The sequence below is a fragment of the Protopterus annectens genome, chromosome 3.part0, assembly GCF_019279795.1.
Source record: "Protopterus annectens isolate FY-2018-M chromosome 3.part0, PAN1.0, whole genome shotgun sequence".
Lineage (NCBI taxonomy): Eukaryota > Metazoa > Chordata > Ceratodontiformes > Protopteridae > Protopterus > Protopterus annectens.
In genome coordinates this window covers 635,894,795-635,919,604 of record NC_056731.1, presented here as the reverse complement: position 1 = coordinate 635,919,604, position 24,810 = coordinate 635,894,795, and the positions used below count along the sequence as shown (strand labels likewise).

General features: G+C 41.7%; 1 protein-coding gene across 1 annotated transcript in view; it reads right to left on the bottom strand.

Annotated features, from left to right (window-relative positions):
* LOC122796501 (anillin-like) overlaps positions 1–24,810 on the bottom strand; it is a gene marked incomplete at its 5' end in the record, with an annotated part of 1,089,678 nt that overhangs the window by 359,757 nt on the left and 705,111 nt on the right. The window contains 2 exon segments of the mRNA XM_044065033.1: positions 19,500–19,556; positions 19,640–19,688. Coding sequence (XP_043920968.1) covers positions 19,500–19,556; positions 19,640–19,688 — 106 coding nt within the window.

Below are 24,810 nucleotides of genomic sequence, written 5' to 3'. Positions count from 1 at the left end.
GGTTTGCTGAGGGATGCCAAGGGTAAAATTAGTAGATTAGCCATGCTGCAAGATTCAAAGTTTGGAGCGGAGTGTGCAGAATTTGGTACTTCTGCTGAGACAGTAGGTAAGGTGTCTGAGGCAGGTGCCATGGAGGAAGATGTGACATTGCGTAAGAGTGGATACCAGTGTTGTTGAGGCCAGTCTGGAGCAATCAGAATCATTTCTGGTTTGTCCTGTCTGACTTTTAGTAGAATTTTGGGGAGCAGAGGCAGAGGGGGAAAAGCATAGACTGATAGGTTTTTCCAGCTGAATGATAGAGCATCCACTTTCCAAGCTTTTTTGTGATGAATTATTGTGCAGAATTTGTCCAACTGATAGTTCTGGGGTGAGGCAAAAAGATCTGTGTCTGGCCTCCCCCATTTGCGTGTCAACATGTTGAAAACTTGTGGTTCCAGTTTCCATTCGTGTGGGTCCATAAGGTTTCTGCTTAGTTCGTCTGCCAGAGTATTTAGCTTTCCTGGCATGAATTGAGCTTGTAGTTGTATTTGATAGGTCAAGGCCGTGTTCCACAATGCCATGGCTAGTCTGCAAAGGGGGTAGGAATGTGTACCCCCCTGCTTGTTTATGTACCACATAACTGTGGTGTTTGTCTATCATTAGTTGTCCTGGATGAAGGTAGTCCTTGAAGGCTGTCAGTGCATTCTGTACAGCTAGCATCTCTTTCTGACTGATATGTAGGTGCATTTGATTTGGGCTCCATTTGCCCTGAATGCACTTTCCTGCCAGATGAGCCCCCCCCAAGCATAGTCTGATGCGTCTGTAGTTAGGGTTTGGGCGGCAGGGGGTGGAATGAATAGTAGTTCCTTGTTTTGGTGGCAGGCATCTGCCCACCATAGGAACTCTAGTTGCAGGCAAGGTATAATAGGAATCATTGCTTCCAGGCTATGACAATGTTGACTCCATAAACTTTTTAAGTACCACTGAAGTTTCCTCATATGCAGTCTTGTATATGGAATTAGAAGAATGCAGGAGGCCATGAACCCCAAGGCTTGCAGAATTTGTCTTGCAGATAGCAGGGTTTTTGTGGCCACCTGTTTGAAGTAAGTCACCAATTGAATTTGCTTTTCTGGAGTCAGGCAAGTCATCTGGGCAGTTGTATTCAAGCTTGCACCCAGGAATGTAATTTTTTGAGAGGGTACCAGTTGTGATTTATTTTCGTTTATGGTGTACCCTAGACAAATTAGAACCCTTTTTACAAACGCCAGATGCTTTAGAAGAATGTCCTTGCTTTCTGCCTGAATTAGACAATCGTCCAGGTATGGATATATTTGAATATTTCTTTGCCTGCAAAATGCAATTACTGGTGCCAGGCACTTTGGCTTATCTACTGCACCCAGGGTCTTCACAAAGGGCAGTGCAGAGAACTGGTAATGCAAGTAGCCTGCTTTGAAGCGGAGGTATCTTCTGCAAGATTCCCTGATTGGGATATGCAGGTAAGCCTCTTTTAAGTCTAGAGTTACCAGCCAGGCATCTTTGCCTAACACAGGTAGTAACTGTTGAAGAGTTAGCATCTTGAATTTTGGAATGTACAGAAATGTGTTTAGAGTGGATAAATCCAGAATTGGATGCCATGATTTGTCTTTTCTGGGTACCAGGAAAAGTCTTGAATTGAAAGCATGTCCCTTTACCTCTTCTGGTACTGATTGAATAGCCATGTTCATAAGGGACAGAACTTGTTTCTGGGCCTCTGCCCACTGATTTGGGGGCAGATCTGGCCATCCGTTTGGGATTGGCAACGTGTGGAAATGAAATCTGTATCCCTGGAATACTATATTTAAAACTCATTTGTCCTGGGTAATAAGTTGCCAGTTTCGTGCATGAAGTGCCAGTTTTCCCCACCAAAGGGGCAGCTAAGAGGTAAGTGCTTGGTGATTGTAGAGGGAAGTCATTGAGACTGTTTACTATAGGGAGGTGCCTTGCTGCTTCCAGATTTGGAGGTGGAGGCACCCCATCGCTTTGTTCTAAAAGCTCCTTGTGACTGAAACCTGGAGCCTTTGGAATGTCTTGATTTGACTTGAGCGGCTCTCGAGGGGACTGGAAAGTACTAGTTCTTAGTAGGCCAGTGCCTACTAAATCTTGGAGGTGGCACTTTTAAGAAGTCTTTCACAGTTTGCAAAGATTTAGCTTTAATCTTCCATCTTTTTTTAACACTTCTTCAGCCTTATTACCAAAGGGACGGTCCTGTTGTAAAGGAGCATCCAACAATTTTGCTTTAAACATCGTCGGACAGAGTTTGCTCTGAGCCAAGCATGCCTTCATAGCACAGATCCAGTTACAGCAGCTCTGCAAGAGGCCTCCAAGGAATCAAAACCACATTGCAAAGTATGTTTTCCAACTTGTTCAGCTGAATGTAATAAATCCTGCATATCTTTATTTTCCACACAGTCAGAGATTAACAATTTTCTGTTTTAGTAGTCCCATGATATGCTGTTGATTTTAAACATATGAAATTGACAGTTTAAAGCCCTGATTGCCAAGGTTGCAGACGTATAAACCTTCTTACCCCATCTATCCAGCGCCCTGGAATCTCTATCAGAAGGGGTAGGATTTTTAGCAGTAGAGGCCTTAATGCCCTTGGGACCCTGAGAAATGGTTTCAGGATCAGCAGTAGGATTTTTGAAAAGGAATTTGTGGGAGTCAGGAACCCTGCAGTATCTGTCTGGCTTACTTTGTTTAATTTAACTGTTGAGGCTGCCCACTAAAGTGTGCTAACCTGTGTAACTGATTTATCACTGTTTCTGCGGGTTTCTATCTAAAAACAAAAAAATTATCCTTGTTTTCCTGCCTCTCCTCAACTAGTTTAGACCAGTTTACAGGCATTGCTGTATTCTGGGCTGTGGTGTAGTTCCTGTGTTGTCCATTACCTTACTTGGATAGAAGGAAGTTTCTTTGCTCACCAGTGGGAGTGGGGAGCCTTGAGCAGCCTACCTGTCCCTGTAGGAAGTGACCTCAGCACAAGAGCTGTAGTAATTGGTTGCTTTGGACCATTTCTAGCTCTTTTGTAGTTCCCTGTTTAAAATCCGCGTTTGCACGGATTTGCGCGGTTGTGTGCATAGCGCAGCGCCGGTTAAAGTTCTTCTGGCTCCGCCAAGTCTGCTCTTCAAATTTTCCCTTAAGGAAGCTCTACTCTTAGTATAATCAGACTACTCGCTATATTATAAGCCTAGCACTTGTTCTCAAAACTTCTCTACTAAGTAAGCACTCTCGTACTAAGTAAGCACTACATCCACCTACCACCCCTGTGAATATCCACTTCCCTTATAGGCACAGCACTCCCTTATACTGTTCTAGCATGTCGAGTGGTAGATTACTGACGTCCTCTCCAGTTCAGCTGGTTAATCTGGGTATCTTGAGACAATGCTACAATTGTCTCATGTACACAGACAACCCTCTCCTCCTCCCAACAAACACAAATACATGTGAGAGATGCAACTATATAGCCAAAATGGAGGCTGAACTCTCTCAACTCAGGGCTGGCATGACCAGACAGGAGGAGATGGTAACCACACACAACAAACCCAGTCCCACATAGACCTACCACAACTGCAAACCAAACACATAGAAACACAAAGGCATACTCGGAGGCTCTAATAAAAACTTACCAAAACAACAGAGGCTCCCAAAGTAGACATCCAAAAATCCACCACCTCAAAACAAAACACATGCAACACATACTTCAATAAATCAGTGTGTCAACCAATCACAGCCCTTAAGGCCAAACACCATGCCTGATACACTAGTAATAGGTGACTCTATAGTCAGACACACTGATGTCCCGCTTACCAGGCTGAACAAGGAGAGGGTGACTGTGAGCTGCCTATCAGGAGCTAGGATCCGCCACATAACACACGCACTCAGGTCACTCCAAAGCAAGTACAAATATGACTCCGTCATTGTCCATGCTGGCGTGAATGACCCAAGTCGTACCTACCTGGACTACATGAAAAGAGACAGAGGAGCTCTCTGACTATGTAGCCCAGGCTGGTATGACCCTGACCCTGAGCAGCATCTTGCCCTCACCAAGAATGATGCCACAATACAAAGACAAGATGATCAGCTTTAATAATTGGCTCAAGTACTGGTGTCATTCTAAGGGGATCCAATGTCTGTCTGCCTGGGATGACATGTTGGACAAGCCACGCTGCTTCGCAAGGGACGGCTTGCACCTGTCACCACTGGGCTTCCGGATATTGGCTAAGGCTCTTGCCACCCCATAGTGCCTTTTTAGGCAAGGCTCAAAAACAAACCCACCTCCTTGAAAACAAAAATGGAAGAAAACTAAGGGTAATGCTGCTCAACGCCAGAAGTCTAAATCTCAAGATGCAGGCACTCTATGCACTCCTCAGTATGGAGAACATAGACGTCTGTGCAGTAACTGAAACCTGGTTCAAGGCTCCTGAGAGCACCCCAGCGCTACCAGGCTGTACCTCGTATCATGCTTTTCGGCCCCAAAACCAGAGCCGAACCACAAAGGGAGGGGGAGTGTCCATATTCATCAAGGACACCCACACCTCCAGGTTAGTAGCAACACATGAAGCATCAGAGACCATACAGGTGCAACTAACCATAGGCAAAACTGCTATACAACTGGTAGCATGTTACAGACCACCCTCCCAGTCTCAGGAACCCCACTCAGCCTTCCTGAAGACATTGGAGGATATGAATGTATCACAAAATACCATCATACTGGGAGACTTCAACTACCCAAACATAGATTGGGTACATTATTCTAGCCCTAACACCCTAGCCCAAAGGTTCCTGGAATTCATAAATTCAAATGCACTGGCACAACTAGTCACCTCTCCCACTAGGGGAGATAATATACTAGACCTGATCATCACAAACATGGGGACAAAATGCTCCACACCGGAAGTATACCCCTCACTAGTGAGATCTGACCACAAACTAATCACCCTGGATATACATATCCCACCTCTACCCCCAGCACAAAAGACCACAGTGAAAAACTTCTGAAAAGCAGACTTCACTCTTCTTAAGACTGAGATGGTATCCTTTAAGCCCACTGGGCCAGTGGATACCACATCCCACAATGCCGAATCCTTCACAAATGCTTTCTATGGACATCTCCAAGAATGCATGGATCATGCAATCCCAAATAAATCCAAGTCCCTCTCCACCAAAGGAAAGCGTCCTGTCTGGTGGACCTCAGCCATTAACAAATTGTATAACAAAAGGAAGCTACTGCACGACAGAGCAAAATCCCATAAAGGGAAGATATCTCTGATCAACATTAGCAGAAAACTACGTTCTCTCATAAAAACATCCAAGGCCAACTTTGAGAGAAAAATCACTAAGGACACTAAAGATAACCACAAAGCCTTCTTCAGCTATGTTAGAAACCTGGTAGGAAACCCTCAGATATGCTCAGAGTTAGTTCACAACAAAAAAAATACACTGAACCCACAGATATTGCCAACATTCTGGCTGACAGGTTCAGTGCAAATTTCTCCCCTCCCTCACCCCCAAAAGAAGAAATACTTATCCCAGCTGAATGTAATCTCCCTGTCATCTCAGATGTCCAAGTGAGAACCGCCCTCAACAAAGCTAAAAACACAGCATCAATGGGACCTGACAGTATCCCGGGTTGCGTGCTACGTGAACTCCAAGAGGAGCTAAACCCGCACATAAAAATGCTATTTAACCTTAGCCTTACTACAGGATATGTACCTGATTACTGGCGTACAGCAACAGTGGTCCCACTCCACAAAGGGGGTATCTCCTCTACAGACCCTGGGAACTACCGCCCCATAAGCTTAACCAGCCTGGTCTGCAAAGCTATGGAAAGAATCATTATGGAACTCAAACAGAGACATAGGGGACCTACAGACACTTGACCCCACCCAGTTCGGCTTTGTAAAGGGCAGATCCTGCCTTTTGAACCTGGTTGACTTTTTCGAAACAGTCACTAGAGCCATTGATGAGGGCAAAGCAGTCCATACAGCCTACCTGGACTTGGCTAAGGCCTTCGACACAATACCCCACTTAGGCATCATAGATGAGCTCAACAGCTTAAACGTAAACCCTTATGTCACTAGATGGGTTGCAAACTGGCTAAAGGACAGAACCCATAAAGTTAAAATCGCTGGAGCAATGTCAGACTCAAAGCCAGTCACAAGTGGTGTCCCACAGGGATCTGTCCTGGGACCCCTCTTGTTCGGCATTTATTTCTCAGATGTTAAAGCAAACATGGGAGGGTTGTGGCTAACAAAGTTCGCAGATGACTGCAAACTACGCGCCATAGTCGATACACCAGCGGACACATACATCCTACAAAAAGGCCTCACAGAAATGGACAACTGGTGCCAGAGTCACGGCCTTAAACTAAATGCCAAAAAATGTATAGTCATCCCCTTTGGGAAAAACAAAGTACCCACAAATTATCACATAGACAGCAACCCACTGAGTATGGAAAAAGTAATCAGAGACCTAGGGACCCAAGTCGACAGCGACCTCTCATTTGACACCCACGTTGCCAAAGTGGTTAGAAAACATTCTACCTTGCACACCTCATCATGAAGGGATTCACATCCAGATCCAAGGATGTCATTGTACCCCTATACTCCTCCCTCATCAGACCCATGATTGAGTACAATGCCCCATCTGGTATGTACCTCACCCGGCATTTGTAACAGCTGGAGAGACCACAAAAGTACCTCACCAAGAGGATCAAGGGTCTCCAACATATGTCTTATTCTGCCAGACTAAAGAAACTCCAGCTCTATTCAGTAGCATACCGCCTGCTCAGAGGTGATCTCTGCCTGACGTACAAGGCCATGTCCAATCAGGAACTGATGGACATGCTCCACCTCAAAAAATCCAAATCCATCAGGACCACGAGAGCTAAAGACTTAAACCTCGGCACAAGTATGAATAGGACATGCTGGAGGGATAGATTCATAACCCAAAGGCTTCCCATGCTTTGCAACAAGATCCCAGTTCATGTTAGGCAGAGCCCCTCACTGACTCTCCAAGAGAAATCTTGATGAGTGGATGGGAGATCGTAACTTTACCCCAGGGGTCACATCTGTGTCACTACTAGACAGGGGCACAGTAAACTAATTCTATTATATAAGGGGACCTTCATTGTGTCACTACTAGACAGAGGCACAGTATTCTAAATCTATTCTGTGCATTTTTGTACCATTTCATGGGGTGGCGAAAGCCACATCACTATGGCTAGGCTTACAAATGCCCCAGGGCAGATAGCCTAGTACTAAACTATGAAACTAGGAGCCGGAGGCAGAGAATCAGGAGTCATACTAGATTCTGAAAAAAACATCAACAATGTCTAGAACAGGACGTATAGCCAAAGGCCTATGCTGAGGAAGAAAAAGAAAATCCCCAAGTCTCTTTTTAGATTCAGAAAAATCCCGACTTTCCCAGTGGAAATGTTCCCTTAAGGTATGTAAAGTTTCTCCAAAAGAGAAATCCTCGGGGAGAAGCAAAAGGAATGGAATCTTCTGCGTCAGAGTCCTCATAAGTAGGTATGGACAAATCCTGTTCAGTAGAAGAATTAGAAGAAATAGAATCCTGATCAGAAGATTCATAATCAATGTCTTGGCTAGGCCTCTTAGCAGGAGGGGGTTGTCTACCCCTGATCAAGGTAATTAAATCTTCAGCCAGTTTGATCATTTGTTTTTTAGGCAAAGGGGCCTGCACACGTGGCCCAAGAGTCAGTTTTTTAGACACAGAAATAGATTTTGGCCTTAGTTTTGAAGATGGCATCTGTTTAATATACAAATCTTTAGGCCTGAAAACACCCTCAGAAGCCAGTGCCTGCACAGCGGCTCTGGACCCATCTAAGGTAGAAACATCCGCGTTCAATACTTGAAGCATCTTGCGGCATACCGGACTCCGAATGGGTCTCGGTAGAGGCCTGCGAATCAAAAGTAGCTGGCATCAGGGGCTGCGAATGTGCCTCACTGAGTACCGGCGAACTAGCGACTGGCTTAGGAGAAGCGTCGTCTTCAGTTTTGGACCTCAACGGCCTGTCTTCTTTGCATTTTTTAGGTATTCCGGTAGTCTGATTGCTAACAGATGTCATTTCTGGATAGTTAAATCGTGAGCCAAAATATTTAGAAGCAAAAATGTACCGACATTTAATAGGGTGTTGATTAAATATAGCGCACAACCGACAACATGGCACGTTATGATCAGGGCCTACCCAAGGAATACAGTACAAATGAAAATCCTTATGAGGTATTTGCTTCCCACAAGTAAAGCAATTATTAACTTTTACTGACATCGGTAAGAAGCAAGAAAAAGTTTCCCCAAATGGGTACTTCGCTTTTAGTTGAAGACTTCGTTTCTTAAACTCGAAAACGAAAATTTCAGGGATCGGCCGACTGGCACTTGTGAACTGCTTCTGCTTCGGGTACCGCGCAACAAGAAAGACTGATGTAATGGCGTCGGCTGCATGTTTTATACTCCCGACGACCTGACGTCATGAAAGAGACAGCAACTGATGCAGGACCCAAGACTTTGTTAATCAGGCCGACTGAGGGCAACCTGCCAGCAGATTACCCAAATGTAATGACTACAACACTGAAACACGAACATCCTGGTTTAAGGCTCCAGAGAGTACTCTAGCACTACCAGGCTACAACTCGTACCATAAATTTCGGCCACGGAACCTGGACCGAAATACAAAAGGCGGGGGAGTATCCATATTCATCAAGGATACCCACAACCTCTAGGTTAGTGGCACAGTACAATGCTTCAGAGATTATCCACGTGCAACTAACAACGAGCAAAACTGCAATTCAAACTGTAGCTTGCTACACATCAACCACCATGTCACATGGCGCCCATTCTGCATTTCTGGAAACACTGGGTAACATAAAGGTCCTACCAAACACCCTAATATTGGGTGATTTCAACTACCCAAACATTAACTGGGAAGTACTAACTCCCTTGCCCAACATTTCCTAGAATTTATAAACTCAAATGTCCTGGAACAACTGGTCAACACTCCCACCAGAGGTGACAACATATTGGACCTGGTCATCACCAACATGGATGACCGGTGTTCCACACCAGAGGTCAACCCCTCGCTGGTTAGATTGGACCATAAACAATTCACTTTGGATATCCACATTCCGCCCCCACCCCCGGGCAAGGAAACCACCGTAAAAAACTTTTCAAAAGCAAACTTCACATTACTTAAGACGGAGATGGAAAGTTTCAAAGCCCCCATATACTAAAGGATAATGCTGTCCAAGCTGCAAAATCCTTTACTAATGCATTCTACAGGCACCTACAAGAATGCATGGATCGTGCTATCCCAAGCAAAACCAAGACTCACTCCTCCAAGAAAAGGAAACCAGTCTGGTGGACCCCTGCCATAAACAAGCTATACAATTAGGAGGAAACTAGTACAGAAAAGAGTAAAACCCCAAGAAGGGAAGACATCCATGATCAGTATCAGCAAGAAACTACAATCTCTCATAAAATCACCCAAGGCGAGATTTGAAAGAAAACTTGCCCAGGACTCCAAAGATAACCACAAGGCATTCTTTAGCTATGTCAACAATCTAAGTAGCAATGCTCAGATCTGCTCGGAGTTGGTGCAGAATGGCACAAAATACACTGAACCAACCGATATTGCCAACATCCTGGCAGGCAGGTTCAGTGCAAACTTCACCCCCCTCTCACCCCCAAAAGGGCCCATAACCATACCAGAAGAATGTAGAGCCCCTGAAATCACAGACACTCAGGTTAAAATAGCCCTCTCCAAAGCCAAAAACACAGCATCAATGGGACTGGACTGCGTCCTACATGAGCTCAAAGACAAATTAACCCCTCACCTAAACACACTGTTCAAACTCGGCCTCTCCACAGGCTACGTACCCATAGAGTGGTGCACAGCAACAGTTATTCCGCTCCACAAAGGTGGAGAAACAACAGACCCCGAGAACTATTGCCCTATAAGCCTGACTAACTTGGTCTGCAAGGCTATGGAGCGCATCATCATGGAACTCATTAACAGAGACATTGGGAACCTCCAAAAACTGGACCCTACCCAGTTCAGCTTTGTTAAGGGCAGATCATGCCTCCTTAACCTGGTGGACTTCTTTGAGAAAGTTACCAAGGCTATAGACGGGGGAAAGGTGGTACACACAGCCTACCTAGACCTTGCAAAGGCCTTCGACACCATTCCCCATTTGAGTATTATAGACGAGCTCACCAGCCTGAACCTACCCCTATGTCACAAGATGGGCTGCCAATTGGGTCACAGACAGAACCCACATGGTAAGAATTGCGGGAGCTAGGTCTGATTCTCAATCGGTTACAAGTGGCATTCCCCAGGACTCAGTCATAGGACCCCTCCTGTTCGGCATATACTTCTCCGAGGTACAGACAAGCACAGGAGGACTATGGTTGACCAAGTTCGCAGACGACTGCAAACTAGGGGCTATAACTGACTCACCGGCTGACACAGACATCCTCCAAAAGGGTCTCACTGAAACGGATACCTGGTGTCAAAATCATGGCCTCAAGCTAAATGCCAAAAAGTGCATAGTTATTCCCTTTGGAAATAAAGTACCTACAAACTACCACATAGGTGGTAGTCCCCTAAATATGGAAAACGTAATAAGGGATCTGGGGACCCAAGTAGATAGTAATTTCGCCTTTGATAATCACACTGCCAAAGTGATTAGAAAATCCTTCTATGTGGCCCACCTAATCACAAAAGGGTTTGCATCCAGATCAAAAGAGGTCATTGTGCCCCTCTACTCATCACTCATCAGACCCATCATAGAGTACAATGCCCCATTTGGGATGTACCTTACAAGACACCTGCAACAGCTGGAAAGACCACAGAAGTACCTCATCAAGAGTATCACTGGCCTCAAACAGATGCCCTATGCAACTCGACTGAAGAAACTCCAGCTGTACTTGGTTGCATACCGCCTTCTCAGAGGTGATCTCGGCTTGACATATAAGGCCATGTCCAACCCAAAACTGATGGACATGCTCCACCTAAAGAAAACCTTATCCCCTCGAGCCACACGCTCTAGGGATCTAAACCTCACCACAACAATAAATAGGACATGCTGGAGGGATAGACTCCTGTCCCAGAGACTTTCCATGCTTTGGAACAAGATTCCAGTCTACATTAGGCAGAGCTCCCTGCTAGCACTCTTCAAGAGAAACTTTGACGAGTGGATGGGAAACCAAGTTTACCCCGGGGATCACTTCAGTGGCTCTGCTAGACAGAGGCACAGGGAACTAATCTAGAGGGTGGCAAAAGCCAACACATTCTGGCTAGGCTTATAAATGCCTTCGGGCAGATAGCCTAGTATCTACCTATGAACCTATAATCATTATGACATTCAAAGTCTTCACTCTTAAAAGTGAAAGATCTGGAAGGCTATGTTTAACTATTTTAAAAGGAGGGACAGTATCAGCATCTTGGAAGAAAACAGTTGTGCTGTATTAAAGAGGGCAAAGACCATTTAAATCCAACTTCATATAGACCAGTTTTAAGTTTGAATCAGGATTAAAAAGCTATGGAAATGGCTACAATATTTCCATACCTAATAAATATGGATCAATAAGGTTTTGAGGAAGGAAGACAAACATTTGACAACATTAAGCGAACAATGATGATTCAAAGTGAAGCAGAGTGCAATGAAACACATCTTCTCTGCATCAAGATCCTCCAGCATTATTTGGCAGAGTTAGCTGGGATTATTTTTGATTAGGGTTAAGACGGCATGCGTTTCTTGATAGAACAATTAGTTAATTAGAAAGATATATGAATTGTCAAAGGTAAGAAAAAGTGGTAGGGCTCCTTACTGACCAGATGTGCTTGAATAGTGAACTAAGTAGGGGTGTCCTACTTTGCCTTTGTTATTTATTTGCCATATACTTACAGCCATGGCAAAGACAATAAAAGACACTCAGTCAAGGGTACATTTTTATGGTATTCAAAAAATAGCCTTATTTGCAGATACTATTTTGTACTTTATAAATCCAGAAAAGGATATTTCAGTGTTTTGGAATATCGAGTGACTTTTAATTTATTTTCAGAATATAGAATAAATGAGGATAAAGCAAGGGCTATACCAGTAAACTATGTTCCCACACCTTAATTGGTTCACAAAATAAGGACAGAATACATTTTGGGTACAGGCACTTAAGAACTGTAAGAATACAGAATATACGTAAAAAGCAGCAGAAAATATTTTGAGAGCCAAGCCAATACGGGAATGAAGAGGAGATTTTATCAATAGGGCTGAGTAAGTAGGGACATAGAAAATGTGCAAGAAGGGGTTGGAATTTATTGTAAAAATTTAGAAAAGGAACCAAATAATGGGAGCAAATAACTAGGGATGGAAAATCAGAGTGGGATAAAGCAAAGCAGAAGTTTGGATTGTGGTAAAACTGGAAACTTTTTTTTTAGGAATGTAGCAAGTTAGATATCCAAGAAATTTTCTACAGGGTTATTTTGTCAGAAATGCCGGCTTACAAAATACTGTAACTAAGGAATGGATTCTTTTGAGCTGGGATATAGAAACAAAATTGCCTAGACAGTAAGGCCTTACTACGTTTAAGGCTATTAGCTGCCAAAAAAGCAATTCCTAGGAAATGAAAATCATACACAAAATCAACTAACAGAATTACTGAATATTGCAAAGGACTCAAAAGTGGAAGTGGGATTTTTAGAAAAGGGAAGCAGTAAGCTACATATAAGTAAATGTAATCTGTCACATAGAATAACATTCAAGAGTGCTACTTCAGGGAAGCCAGAATTTGAGCAATTTATGGAATGTTAAAATCCAATATGTACAATGTGTGCAAATGAAAAAAAATTGTTGTAATGTTTTTTCTCTTATGACTAAATGTGTATTCTTGTTACTATGCTGTGTGTAATGTTAATGAAGACGTTTTAAAATAAATAGTTGCAGGGGACCTACCTAATCCATGTGGCTGTAGGGAAAGTACAAAAAGGAGCCAGGGAAAGAGATAAATAGTCTGAGGAACTAGTTTTAGGCTAAGCAGAGTCACCTATTGGCTGACGAGGCACTTCAGCAGCCTGCTGTGGTGGCAAAGGTTGTTTAGTCTTTTTGTGGCTGGAAGGCAAGACTGAGGAACTGATAGGTTGCTCTATGGTTAAGCCAAAAAAGATGTCAGATTCCACGGGAAGTAGTAACAAAAACAAAACAAAAAGTAGCATTTCACCTGAATAAAAAGCAATTTAAACACTTACCACAGCCTCCAAAAGTAAAATAACGTTTACCTCAGAAAATGTACTTCAAAATTATTTGTAACAACTTTTAAGCACAAAAGCAAAAAAAGTGAAGTTCCAGCTTAAAAGTAATTGAAAGTGACAACAGCCATTAAAAACTCTTTCTACACAATAATCTTTCAAACTATAGAAAAGTACAATTTTTGCCCCAAAAAGTAAAGTGGGAAGCCCCCTGCCCCCAAAAGGGAACTTATCTGCCCAGAACTGTACAGCATTAGCAGATCACTGATCCTCAAAAGTCTGCATGAAGAATGCTCTTTGGCAGCAGGAAAGCTCTGATGGACTTGGCACCCAACTTGATCTTTTAGTCAGCTCATCTGAAGAGGAGTGAGTTTAGAAGCATGGCAGTTGCTGTGGTACTTTGGAGGATGGCAGGCTGTTACATGCTTAGCAGGATATAACCCGTATAACTAGACTACTGCAACAGTGTGATGAACATGTAAAGGAGATTTAATGAAAGACTTGAGAGATGGACAATGACGCATCACAATTCTGCTGCCTACAAAAGACAGGATGCATTTAAATTGACAGATTCATGCACTATGACCACGAAAATAACTTGGCCACAAATTACACAGGTGTAGAAGAAAGGTAAAACACCTACAGACATTCACAGAGAGTGGATGCTGATAATTTTATATCCAAAAACAGGACCTTTTCCATTGAGTGGAATCACTTACTAGCTTACAGGTTTTTCAGGCAGCCTCCAACTCCAACAAACACAGATGGAAAGCTAAGTGGAATTAATCAATTTACTGATATTTGATTATCATGAAAGTCTGACCGAGTAGGAGTCCATTTTCAGCGGAGGCTCATGGAGAAAAGTCCCAAGGGGTCTAAATGGAGCAAGTAGACTGCAAGAGAAGAGTTAATCCCTCAACCAAACCATAATGAACTTCCTTGGCATGGATAAGGCATGTCAATACCATCAAGAACTTGGCTATATGAAGCCACGCATGTCTTTGGTCACAAAGAGATGACATAAGTAGTTTTGTCTTTCCTGAACATAGCTGAAATGTACAAAAGTCAATGGGAATTCAGACTTACTTTCCTCTTCTTTCTAAAGACATGGTACCTACTTGCCCACTCTCCAATGCATGCTACATGGACAGCACCGTCCTTCTGGCCACCTGGTCAATCTCCAGAGTGCAACAAAGCCTGAATCACTATGCATAGACCTCCACGTCTCAGTTCCAGTGAATAACTGCAATATAAATGGTCTACCACAATATTTATTGACTCTGGAATGTGAACATTAGTAGACTAGTTGCTTCAAAGAGGAGCTCCCAGTGGGAGTGGGTGTGCATCAGGGTTCAGCTTCAAGACCACTGCTATTCATATTGGTGATGGATTACATTAGCAAACAGGTCGGAGGGGACAGAACAAAGTTACTGGATGCAGAGCATGTGGCATTACAAGCAGACTCTGAACAAGAACGTCAGCAGAGGATAGGGGGAATGGAATGCAAAACTTAAGGCACAGGGGATGAAACTAAGTACAGATAAGACAGTGGTAATGGCAGCAAATTGGGGAATTCAGAAGAATCTGAGAATTGAGGTAGAAAGGAAAATAGTGGAACAGGGTAACAGCTTCAAGTATCTGGGAGAGGTGCTTAAGGAAAAGGGAAGTCTGAATGAAGACGTCAAAGCTAGAATCAAGAGGGGTTGCAGCCAAACTGCATAGAGTGTCAGGGGTAGTGCATTACAGAAGAATGCTAAAGAAGCTGAAAAGTAAGGTGTATTCCAAGTACTACTGTATGGTACAGAAACCTGGGCAGTAAAGGCGGAGCAGATGAGGAAGCCAGAGGTGATGGAAATGAAGTGCCAGAGATGGGTAGTAGGATGCACACTGTGGGACAGATGACAGGAGGACAAAAGTAGCTCCAACTGCTGAAAAGAACAAAGAGAACAGATTACAATGGTTCAGACAAATGTGCAGAAAAGCAGAAGACCATCTGGTGAAGATTTTGGACAGACAGGAAGAAGCCAAGGGGAAATGAGGGCATCCAGCAAAGAGGTGGCTGGATTGTGTGACAAACATGTGGCAGTCAGGCATGAGTTTAGAAGGCAGGAATGTGGCAATGAATAGAGAGATGGTGGCAGTTAGCACTGCACTCTGACCCCATGCAGAAAATGGGAAAGGGTTGTTTATGAATGTGATCTACTTGATGGGAGATGCTGTAGTGGTGTACAGCCAGATCTGCATATCCTCTCCGTTTCAGAGCAGCAGAGTCCAACAGTGTTTCTTTACATAACATATAATGACTATGTTTGACCTTACCAGGAGAATTTACCTGCGCACCATAAAGAACCCTCACCAGGCCTCGCTAACCCAACACAGACGCACCAGTTTTTATAACATGTAATTGGTTTAATGACAAGAATAGTAACATTCCACAAAGATGAAAGGAAACAATCTTCCACTTCAGGGCATATACGGTCAGCTTTCCAAGTCAAAGAAGAGAGTCAGAGTACAGTGACTACAACCAAGCCACCCATAATCCAGTGGGAACCATTCATCCAGAAGTGAGCTATAGGGGAACATGAAGAGGTTTGCTGCCATCAAGCTCAACAGTTGCAGAAAAGAGCAAGTTTTCATCCACCTCTACTCTCCCATTTAGTATGTCAAGTCCATCTCATCAAATAGATGGAAGAGGTACCACAGGATGTCCCTCCTTAAACCCCTGTGAAGCAAATATAAGTCTAAAAACCACAGATATCCTCCATTTCATGGTGAATTCCTAGACACTGCAACTAGCTTCTGCTAGTAAGCCATGAAATAACACCCGCAGGAACCAGTCACTTAATTATGGGAACTGGCCCTCTTCCAAGACCTCTGAACACCACAGCCACAATATGGCAAAAACTTGGAAGGTGGAAAACAAGCCAAAGAACAGCATCTTGTAATGAAGTGGTGATAACCTAGAGAAAAAGGCTCCTGAATAAAGATGTGCCAAACAAGCGTCCAGCATGCAAAGCGATAATGCTCAGACTGCTATGACGGCTTGGAAAGTCACTACCCAGATCTTGGTACACTGCGTGCACCTACTGAAATTATACCTATCAAGGATCAGACAAACAGGCATACCTTTTATCATTTGTGGAGTGATGAACTCAAAGCTGAAAGAGGTGCTATGATAAATCCAAAAAAAAAATCTAACTATTTCAGAAAATCCACAGAAACTGACAGACTTAGAAAAACTCATGATGGCGATCCTAAGCTCTCAAAAGACAGCTTTTGAAAGATGTGCAAAACCCATTTATTTGCCTTGTATGAAGGTTCTCCAAATTGTGGAAAATAAGAGGAAAAGCTTCCTACAGGGACGTCTGAGAGACAATGACTGCTGTGGAGACTGCTTGAGAAGTATGCCTCCTATATACATTGTAGGAGCCACAAAAAAAGCAAAAGTGCTGAATGCTTGGTGGTCTACTTTGCTTATGAGAATTCTTCTTTGGGAGCTGGGCTAGTCTACATGAAGTAGTAGCTCATGGAATTTAGAGACTATTCCTGTGGTCAACATCTGCTTCCTTTCCTTCAGGTCCTCAGTTCCCAGACCAAGTAAACATGTCAAATACTTATCCTGGGAAAAAAAAACATCCAGTATAATCATACAATTTATTTATTTTTTTAAATCAAGGAGACTAGGTTATCTAACACTAAAACAAGAAAGATGTTTCTGACACAAAGGCCCAGCAAAGCTATAGTAAGTTAACTGAAAACCTTGTCTGTGTGTGTCTGTGTGTGTGTGTCTCTGTCCGTCTGTGTGTCTCTCTGTCCGTCTGTGTGTCTCTCTGTCCGTCTGTGTGTGTGTATGTGTGTGTGTGTGTGTGTGTGTGTGTGTGTGTGTGTGTGGTATTAAGAAACTTCGACAAACGCCCTATACCCAGAATCAGAGAACTAAATAAGGTTTTGAACCAAAGTCTTTGACTGGAATTTGGACATCTAAAACCTAATTGTACCTCTCAGGCCTTAAATTGTCAGGGAATAAAAATCAGATCTCTTAACTGCCCCCATTTTGGAGGAGACATGTACTATTTTTGGAGGTATGTTCCTATTCTCTGGCGTGATGCGTTACTCCTCACAATATTTTCTGAATCCTCATCACACATGATTTTTGAAGCAATATAGTACACAGAAAATCACACTACATGACCAACATACAAGTGGCACCAAGAATGTAAAGAAAGAAGAGATGTATTTTATATTACTCATTTCAGAAGTAATAATGATAGTGCGTTATAGAACTCTGAATACAGTTCAGATTTTATATTGCTACTTTGTGCTCATATTTTCTATTATTTTGTTGCTCTGTTTTTTTAAACACGTTTCTGAGTTGGATCCTACTTTACTAATGGAAGCAGAAAGACTTGTGTGTCACCTGGTGCTCAAATGTTGTACTAATTAGATGTCCATATTTTTGGCTGGATACACCTACTTTTCAAGGCCCTTTGTACCTTTTTCAATGTCTGCAAGTTGAGAAGTATGGCTACCAGGTTCATAGCCTTAGATTTCTTATCAGGAGGTAAGGTGACAAAGTGTTGTAGTCACAGAGACCTTTATAGGGCCAAAAAATCAGGTAAGATCTGCCATTAGATGTTTGTAGAGCATGATATTTATTAATTTATACCATAACTAGACAAGTGAAATGTTGAAGGACCCCTCTTAGCTATGATACAGCCTGCCACTCATCTTGGCGTTTAGACGGGGAATCTTTTTTTTGTTGTTGGTAGAAGTGGACAGGGTCAATATATGCAACTGCTACCATTGTCCAGAAAAAATACACTCTTGAGCAGAGACTCCTCATCCTTCTTCCTAAGATAATGGTAAGAGTTGCTTTGGAGAAAAAAGTGGGACTAAAGGTCATTCTAGGGTTTGGATGTATCATAATTTACCTTTGAGACAAGACTTTTGGATCTTTCAAATCCAGAGGGTCCATCTTCCTGAAACTAACATGAGGGGAAACAACTTCAGCACATCCTGCTCTCAGAGCAAAAGCTACAAGTGCATGCTGACAGCTTGTGATGGGACCCTATTGGGAAGGGAAGAGACAGCATATGCAAATGGCTCTTCAGAGGCCTGCTCATGGCCCAATGCCAACATCAGAATATACTATGCAAGCCCATGCTTCTGTTTGTTCATGTTCCACCACAGGAGGGGTGAATTCAAGCCCAACATGACAGGAGTGAATGTTGGCCTACTAGATACAGGAGAATTAGCAGAAGTCACAGGCTTTTACCAATGAGCCAGCAAGTGAAGGAGGGAAGAGTACAACCCCCTGGTCTTCAGTGCTGACCCTGGGAACAAGTAATTGGACTTGAATGTCCACTTTGGAAGCACCTGTGGGCAATGTGCTGTAGTACAACAGGTCCAGTGCAACCTAAAGATTTACCTTCACAGGGTTTTTGCCAAAAAAGCATCTTTCTTTATACCTTCTCAATCATCAGCTGACAAAAGAAATGAACTTAACACCCCTCAGTAGTCAAGAGCAGAGGACAAAGGTTATGCTATAGTAGAAAAAAAGCTTTGCCAGATTCCTGGTCTACTGTGCTAAGGCTTTACCTTCCATTTAAGACTCCTGCTGGGATAACACATGGCCTTTGCTGACCTCCCTCCTACCCAGCCATCATATGTGCCTTTAAGAAGGTCTCAAGTTTATTCTCACTCCAGAGCTAACTAGCATGGTTAAAGCTGTGGAATTCCTGCATCATATCCTATCTTAGCAGAAAGGAGAGTTCGTACATCTGTGCTAGCAGCCCTGGCTGATGACTGGATTACTTTGGGTACACTTTACCTACATTTCTTTGGCATATGTAGGAAGTTTCCTTATGTCTGAATAAAGATCCAAAATGCTAAAAAAGAACAGGAGATTGAGCAGGAGGTGTGGATTGCTGGGCCAAGTGCACTCTTGTTGCTTGGCACACACCTGTGGGCAGTTAGGTCTCCTTAACAGCAACAGCTAGACAATGAAACAAATTTCCTAAACTGAGGGATCTCAGAAGGACATCCCAGCTATTTCCCCACTGTGAGATCCATGTAAAAGAGAGATCAAGTATTACATTGGACTACATACTCACCAGACCTTTAAAGAATATCACAATTTCACCTGCAAGAGGACATTGAATCCAAGAACTGATTTGCAGCAATTAGAGTACTTTAAACAAAATGTATGAAATCTTCTGACCTTAGATTTGTTCGCCTTCTTCTTCTTGTCAGCAGCTGTACAATCTCGCTTCTGCACCTAGAAATGTTTACAATTAAATGCTGAAACTTGGCAGAGTTTAAATCAGACAGCTATTTACACTGACAAGGAATTATACATACCAAACTGTATACTTCCACATCTATTTCAAAGTCACTTAACACGTTTTCCCTGAAAGAAACATATTAAAGAATTATTAGAGAAATAAAGGGATTTTTTTTTCTTTACTTAATGTAACAGATATATTCTTACATTATCGGTTCATCTACACAAGGATGCTCTGATGGTTCTTTCACTGTGTTAAGTCTACAATATGAATTACGAAAAAGTTACAAGATGCCATGCTCACAGTCATGCAACCATCATGATTTTAAGTGCCACACGCATACACCTGTTCAACCAGAGTCTGCCAAGCTTGCCTTCCTGGACAAAAAAGTCCTACAAATCAAGATTTAACCTTTATGCTGTTAAGAAGAATAGAGTCACTCAACTTACAGGGAACTCCTAGAGTGAAGGCTAGATCAAGCAGATAACCCACTGAAGGGTATAAACAAAGCTACCTAGGAAGCTCATGAATATTAGAGGCAACAGATACTACCTTACTGAATCATTTGATTTAGGAGAGCTCTCCTTGAAAATTTTAGTTTTTGGGATTCAGCCCAACTAAGGAATCACCAGGATGTCAGAAAGAAAAGCACCAAAACAGACCCAATTCCTAGAGTCATGGTCAAGACGATGTTTGGTGAAAGAACTAAGGAGAAAAAAAAATAATCCAGTTCCATTCCCACTAAGCAGATGCTTGCTAAGGAACCATTTCTGAAGCTAACACTGTCGGGATGTTATTCCCATCACAGAGTGAGCTCTGAATTCAGCATTCTTCAGTGAGTAGTTAACCATCAGATGGAAAATAAAATCCTGCAGTCAGTATACATTTTCATGCCATCTGAGTGACTAAATACTACAGGAAATTATCCTTCTTCGTGTAGGAGAGGCAGCAGCTGGATTTTATATCCAGCACCATAAAGTTCTTTATGTGGGCCAATACAAGACTGCACGAGTGAAGACTTAGGGAGATACAAAACTGGTCATGTAGAGGACTGTGTATTCCAGTGATCAGCAAATGTTTTCCTGGAATTCTCTAACCTGCAGTCCAAGCAGGTTCTTGGCCTCTTCCCATTCTGTTACCTTTCCCTCTCTATTTGCTCCCAAGTACTTGGTCCCTTTGCCAGTTTTCTCCAATAAATTCCAGCCCCCACTTGCCTACTGTCTAGATCCCTAATTGCAGTCATCCCTATGGCAGAATCTCCTTCCTCCATTCCCATGTTGGCTTAGTTCTTAGAATACTTTCTGCTGCTTTATAAATACAATATTATGCATGGTTATTGCTACTCTCCTTAAAGATCTGCATCAAAAATCCTAGTCTCTCCTTGTTTCTTCAGCCCCCCCCCCTCCATTTCATCATCTCTTTCCACTTTGAATTATAGGTATCTGCTTGTGCTATGTACAGCAGCCTTAACTGTGTAGCTCTGAAATACCAGTTTAAAATCAGGTAATCCCAAACTGCCTTGCTCTACTGGAAGAATCAGCTTATCCCATTTGACTCTTACTCTTGCCCTCCCAGAAAGAAAATCATTCAGTTCTTTAACTGCTATCCACAGCTTCTCCTCTGATTGATAAGAATATGCCTGACTGCTGTATAAAACTAAATGGACTAAAAACATTTTAATTGCTTCTATCTTTGCTATGTGTATCCATATAACAGAGTTTCCAATTTCTCAGTTTTTGTATTATCTTTTGTTCAGCCTCTTCCCATATATCCTTAGCTGCCACACCAAAATCCTTTTTAATTCATACTCCTTAGGCCATTACCGTGTCCCCATAAATATGGATTTTGCTGAAACAATTTGTGTGTGGGTACATAATTTACAACTATTATCTTTGCTTTAGCTTAATTAATTTTGTATACTGAAAAAGATGTGAAACTGCCTCAAAATGATCCTCATCACTGTAATGTCCTTTTCTGGTTTTATAAAAGTATAAAATAATATCCATCTGCAAATAGAGCCAACTTTTCTTGACTACCATACCAATTGTATATTTTAATTTCTGAGTCTCTTATTTTCTTTGCCAATGGTTCTAAATTTAGCGCAAATAACAAAAGAGAAAGAGGATCCCCCTAACTTATTCCTCTACTCAATTATCAGATAGCAACCCACCCACTAATTTTCGCCTCCCATCCGTCATATATCCTCCTAATCAAGCTTATAATTTTAATCAGGGAATGCAAACGCTTCCATTGCCCTGCTTAAACTCCCAGCTTACTCCGCATCAAGACCCACCAACAACAGTGGTATTTGTCTTGCATTCAGCTTTCCTCTGGATCAATGTTCTGTTAATGTTGTCAAATGTTTGCCTCCCCTCCACAAAATCACATTGACCCATGTCTATCAATTTGGCATCACCTTTGCCATTTGTGTAAATACTCTTGACCAACAAGTAACATCTCAGTTTTCTTGTAGGATCACAACTCCCATATCATCCTGACTGGCATCTGTTTGTAACACAAACTGCTTATTTGCATCAAATATTAATGCTGCAGCAGCTGTAGCTAGTTTATTGAGCACTTTAAAACTGCTCAGAGTTCCATTTTAGGCTACATCGTGCAACAGCATCTTTGTTACAGGTACAGCTTTGTTAAACATATCAAGTACAATTTTTGCAAGAAATTGCACCTTTCCCAGAAACCACTGTAATGCCCCCTGGCTTTCAGTACTTGACATTTGCACAATTGGACATGTTTTGAAAGACTGTAGAACGCGAAACACAGAAATCCTCTACCAACTAATAAAACAGCTGGTGTAAAATAAATATAGTTGAAGTAGCAAACAAACACCAACTGTACCACAGCTAGGAAGTTTATTATAAAACAGGTAAGCGCTTTCAGGGATGTGCCCCTTCATCAGACAACTCACAAAAACAATTCATTCCTTATACAGTAGAAGCACCTGCTATCAATTGAGTCAAAGATACAATGTTAAATGCAAATGCTTTAACCTGGTCCACTCTAGTATATCTTGAATCTGCATATATCTGTTTCAAAAATTAATAAATATTAGAACACATTATGTATATAAGTCATGGTTAATAATGTCATAATGGTTAAGGTGTTTACCTTACAGACACAACATGAAGGGTTCGACCCCCACATGGGGCAACTGGCTAGTCTCAAAATGGCCCACAAGGGCACCCAGCCCAGCACCAATCCATGAACCTATATAAAAATTGCTAAAACCATGTCCTACTATGCACATTTTTTTAAAAAACGAACTATAGCATGCAACATAGATATAAACATATAGAGTGCACTAACACCATGTAAAATATAATATGTATGTGTATGAAAAAGCATGTTGAAATATAACAGTATCTATGCAAGTATAAATATGTATGCATGTGTATATAAAAATATATAGAAAAGAAAAAATTATGTATATAAATATCTAGAAAATATATATAAAAATATACATGTACATATGTAGATAAAAATGTATGTATATAAAAATGTATATACATAAGAAATACATAAACAACTTAGTACGTCATAATGACAGAACATAAATGCAATAAATAAAATTATACATTAAAATTCTAAAATCCTAACAGTCAATGTTCAACTGGATGAGCTTTTAAGAATGGTTTCAAGGACACCATATTGTTAAGACCTGGTGGTTTATCTGCGTTAAACAATCCATTTTTGTTCTGCAACCTCAGTGTCATTCGACAAATTGCCCCCTCTCAATCTCTCTGGCAGGACTTGTAGAACAAGGAACTTAAAATTATGGTCTGGTCCCTCGTTCGTATGCATGGCTATATCACTACTCTCTTTACAATTCTTGATGTCCCTGTAGTGTTCCAATATTTTCTCTTTCAACCACCTGTTAGTCTTACCCATCTAGAAACTAAAACATACTGTGCAATAGGCAAGATACACTACATTAGATGTTGTACAATCAGCAATCAGCATATTGACTGCTGTTAAAACTGAAACCCTTAAATGGGTGTACAAAGCTTCTACCACTGTGAAAATACTTGCAGGCTGTGCAATCTCTACATATGTAGGTACCCAATCTATCAGATCTATTCTTGGTGGTTGATGCATCGTTCCTATAGCAAAGGTGACTCTTTAATGTTCTGTTATTCCTACATGTAAAATTAGGTTTAGGCCCAATAATGCCTTGTAGATTACTAAAAATTAGGGTATTCTTTCCACAATTAGTGATCACTTTACAGACAGAATTAATATCACTAGCAAATGTTAACGGCATCCTTAGGGTGTCATCAATAACCCCTTGGATATGGCTAGTCATATTATTGTTAATGATTTGAGTATTTAGTTTAATGCTCCCTTCTCCACAGAAATAAGGTCTGCAACTTTCATCTCGATTACTCCAATCTTCGTTAATACATCTATATTGTGTGCATTATATCCCCTCTCTAAAACTTCTGTCTTTAATAGTTGCAGAACACTAACTAGTTCATTATCATTGTTGTATAATCTCATGGTCCTGTAGACTTGACCTTTAATGATATTCCGCTTGGTATGGTTAGGATGCATACTTGTGCTATGCAGGTAGTTGTTCTTCCTAACAGCTTTCCTATATAGGCTGGTTTGAATATGAATTAAATCATCTTTCCTAACCTTAACATCCGAGAAATCAATCTCATGTACAGAATACTTAGATGTGAACTTAAAGAACGTAGTAGTATTGTTCAAATAAGCAAAGAATTCATTTAAATCAGCCTCAGTACCATTCACAGCAAAAAGATGTCATCCGCAAATCTAGTGTACCAGCTAAAATGCTTACTGTATTTTGCATTAGATAATACATGAGTTTGTTCCCATTGTACAAGGGAAAGGTTGGCGTAGCTATTGGCACAAGCTGTGCCCATAGCCACGCCAACTTCCTGTAAATAATAGTGCTTGTGAAAAATGAAAACATTTGTTGGCCAAAATGATGTCCAACAATGCACAAATCAACTCACATTTACTCCTGGTATGATTTGTAATATGAAGTAATTCCCTTACATTGTCAATACCCCATTCATTGGGGATGACAGTGAAAAGTGATTCTACATCCATTGTCACAAAGAAACTGCTATCACCATTAATCTCAGCCCATTTCAATCTAAGAGTTTCCAAGAATGTTTAGAGTCTTTTATCACAATCTTTCAGTAATGGGTGTAGATTTTTTTCAACAAAAATCGAAAGGGGCTCTGTCACCCACCCTTTGCT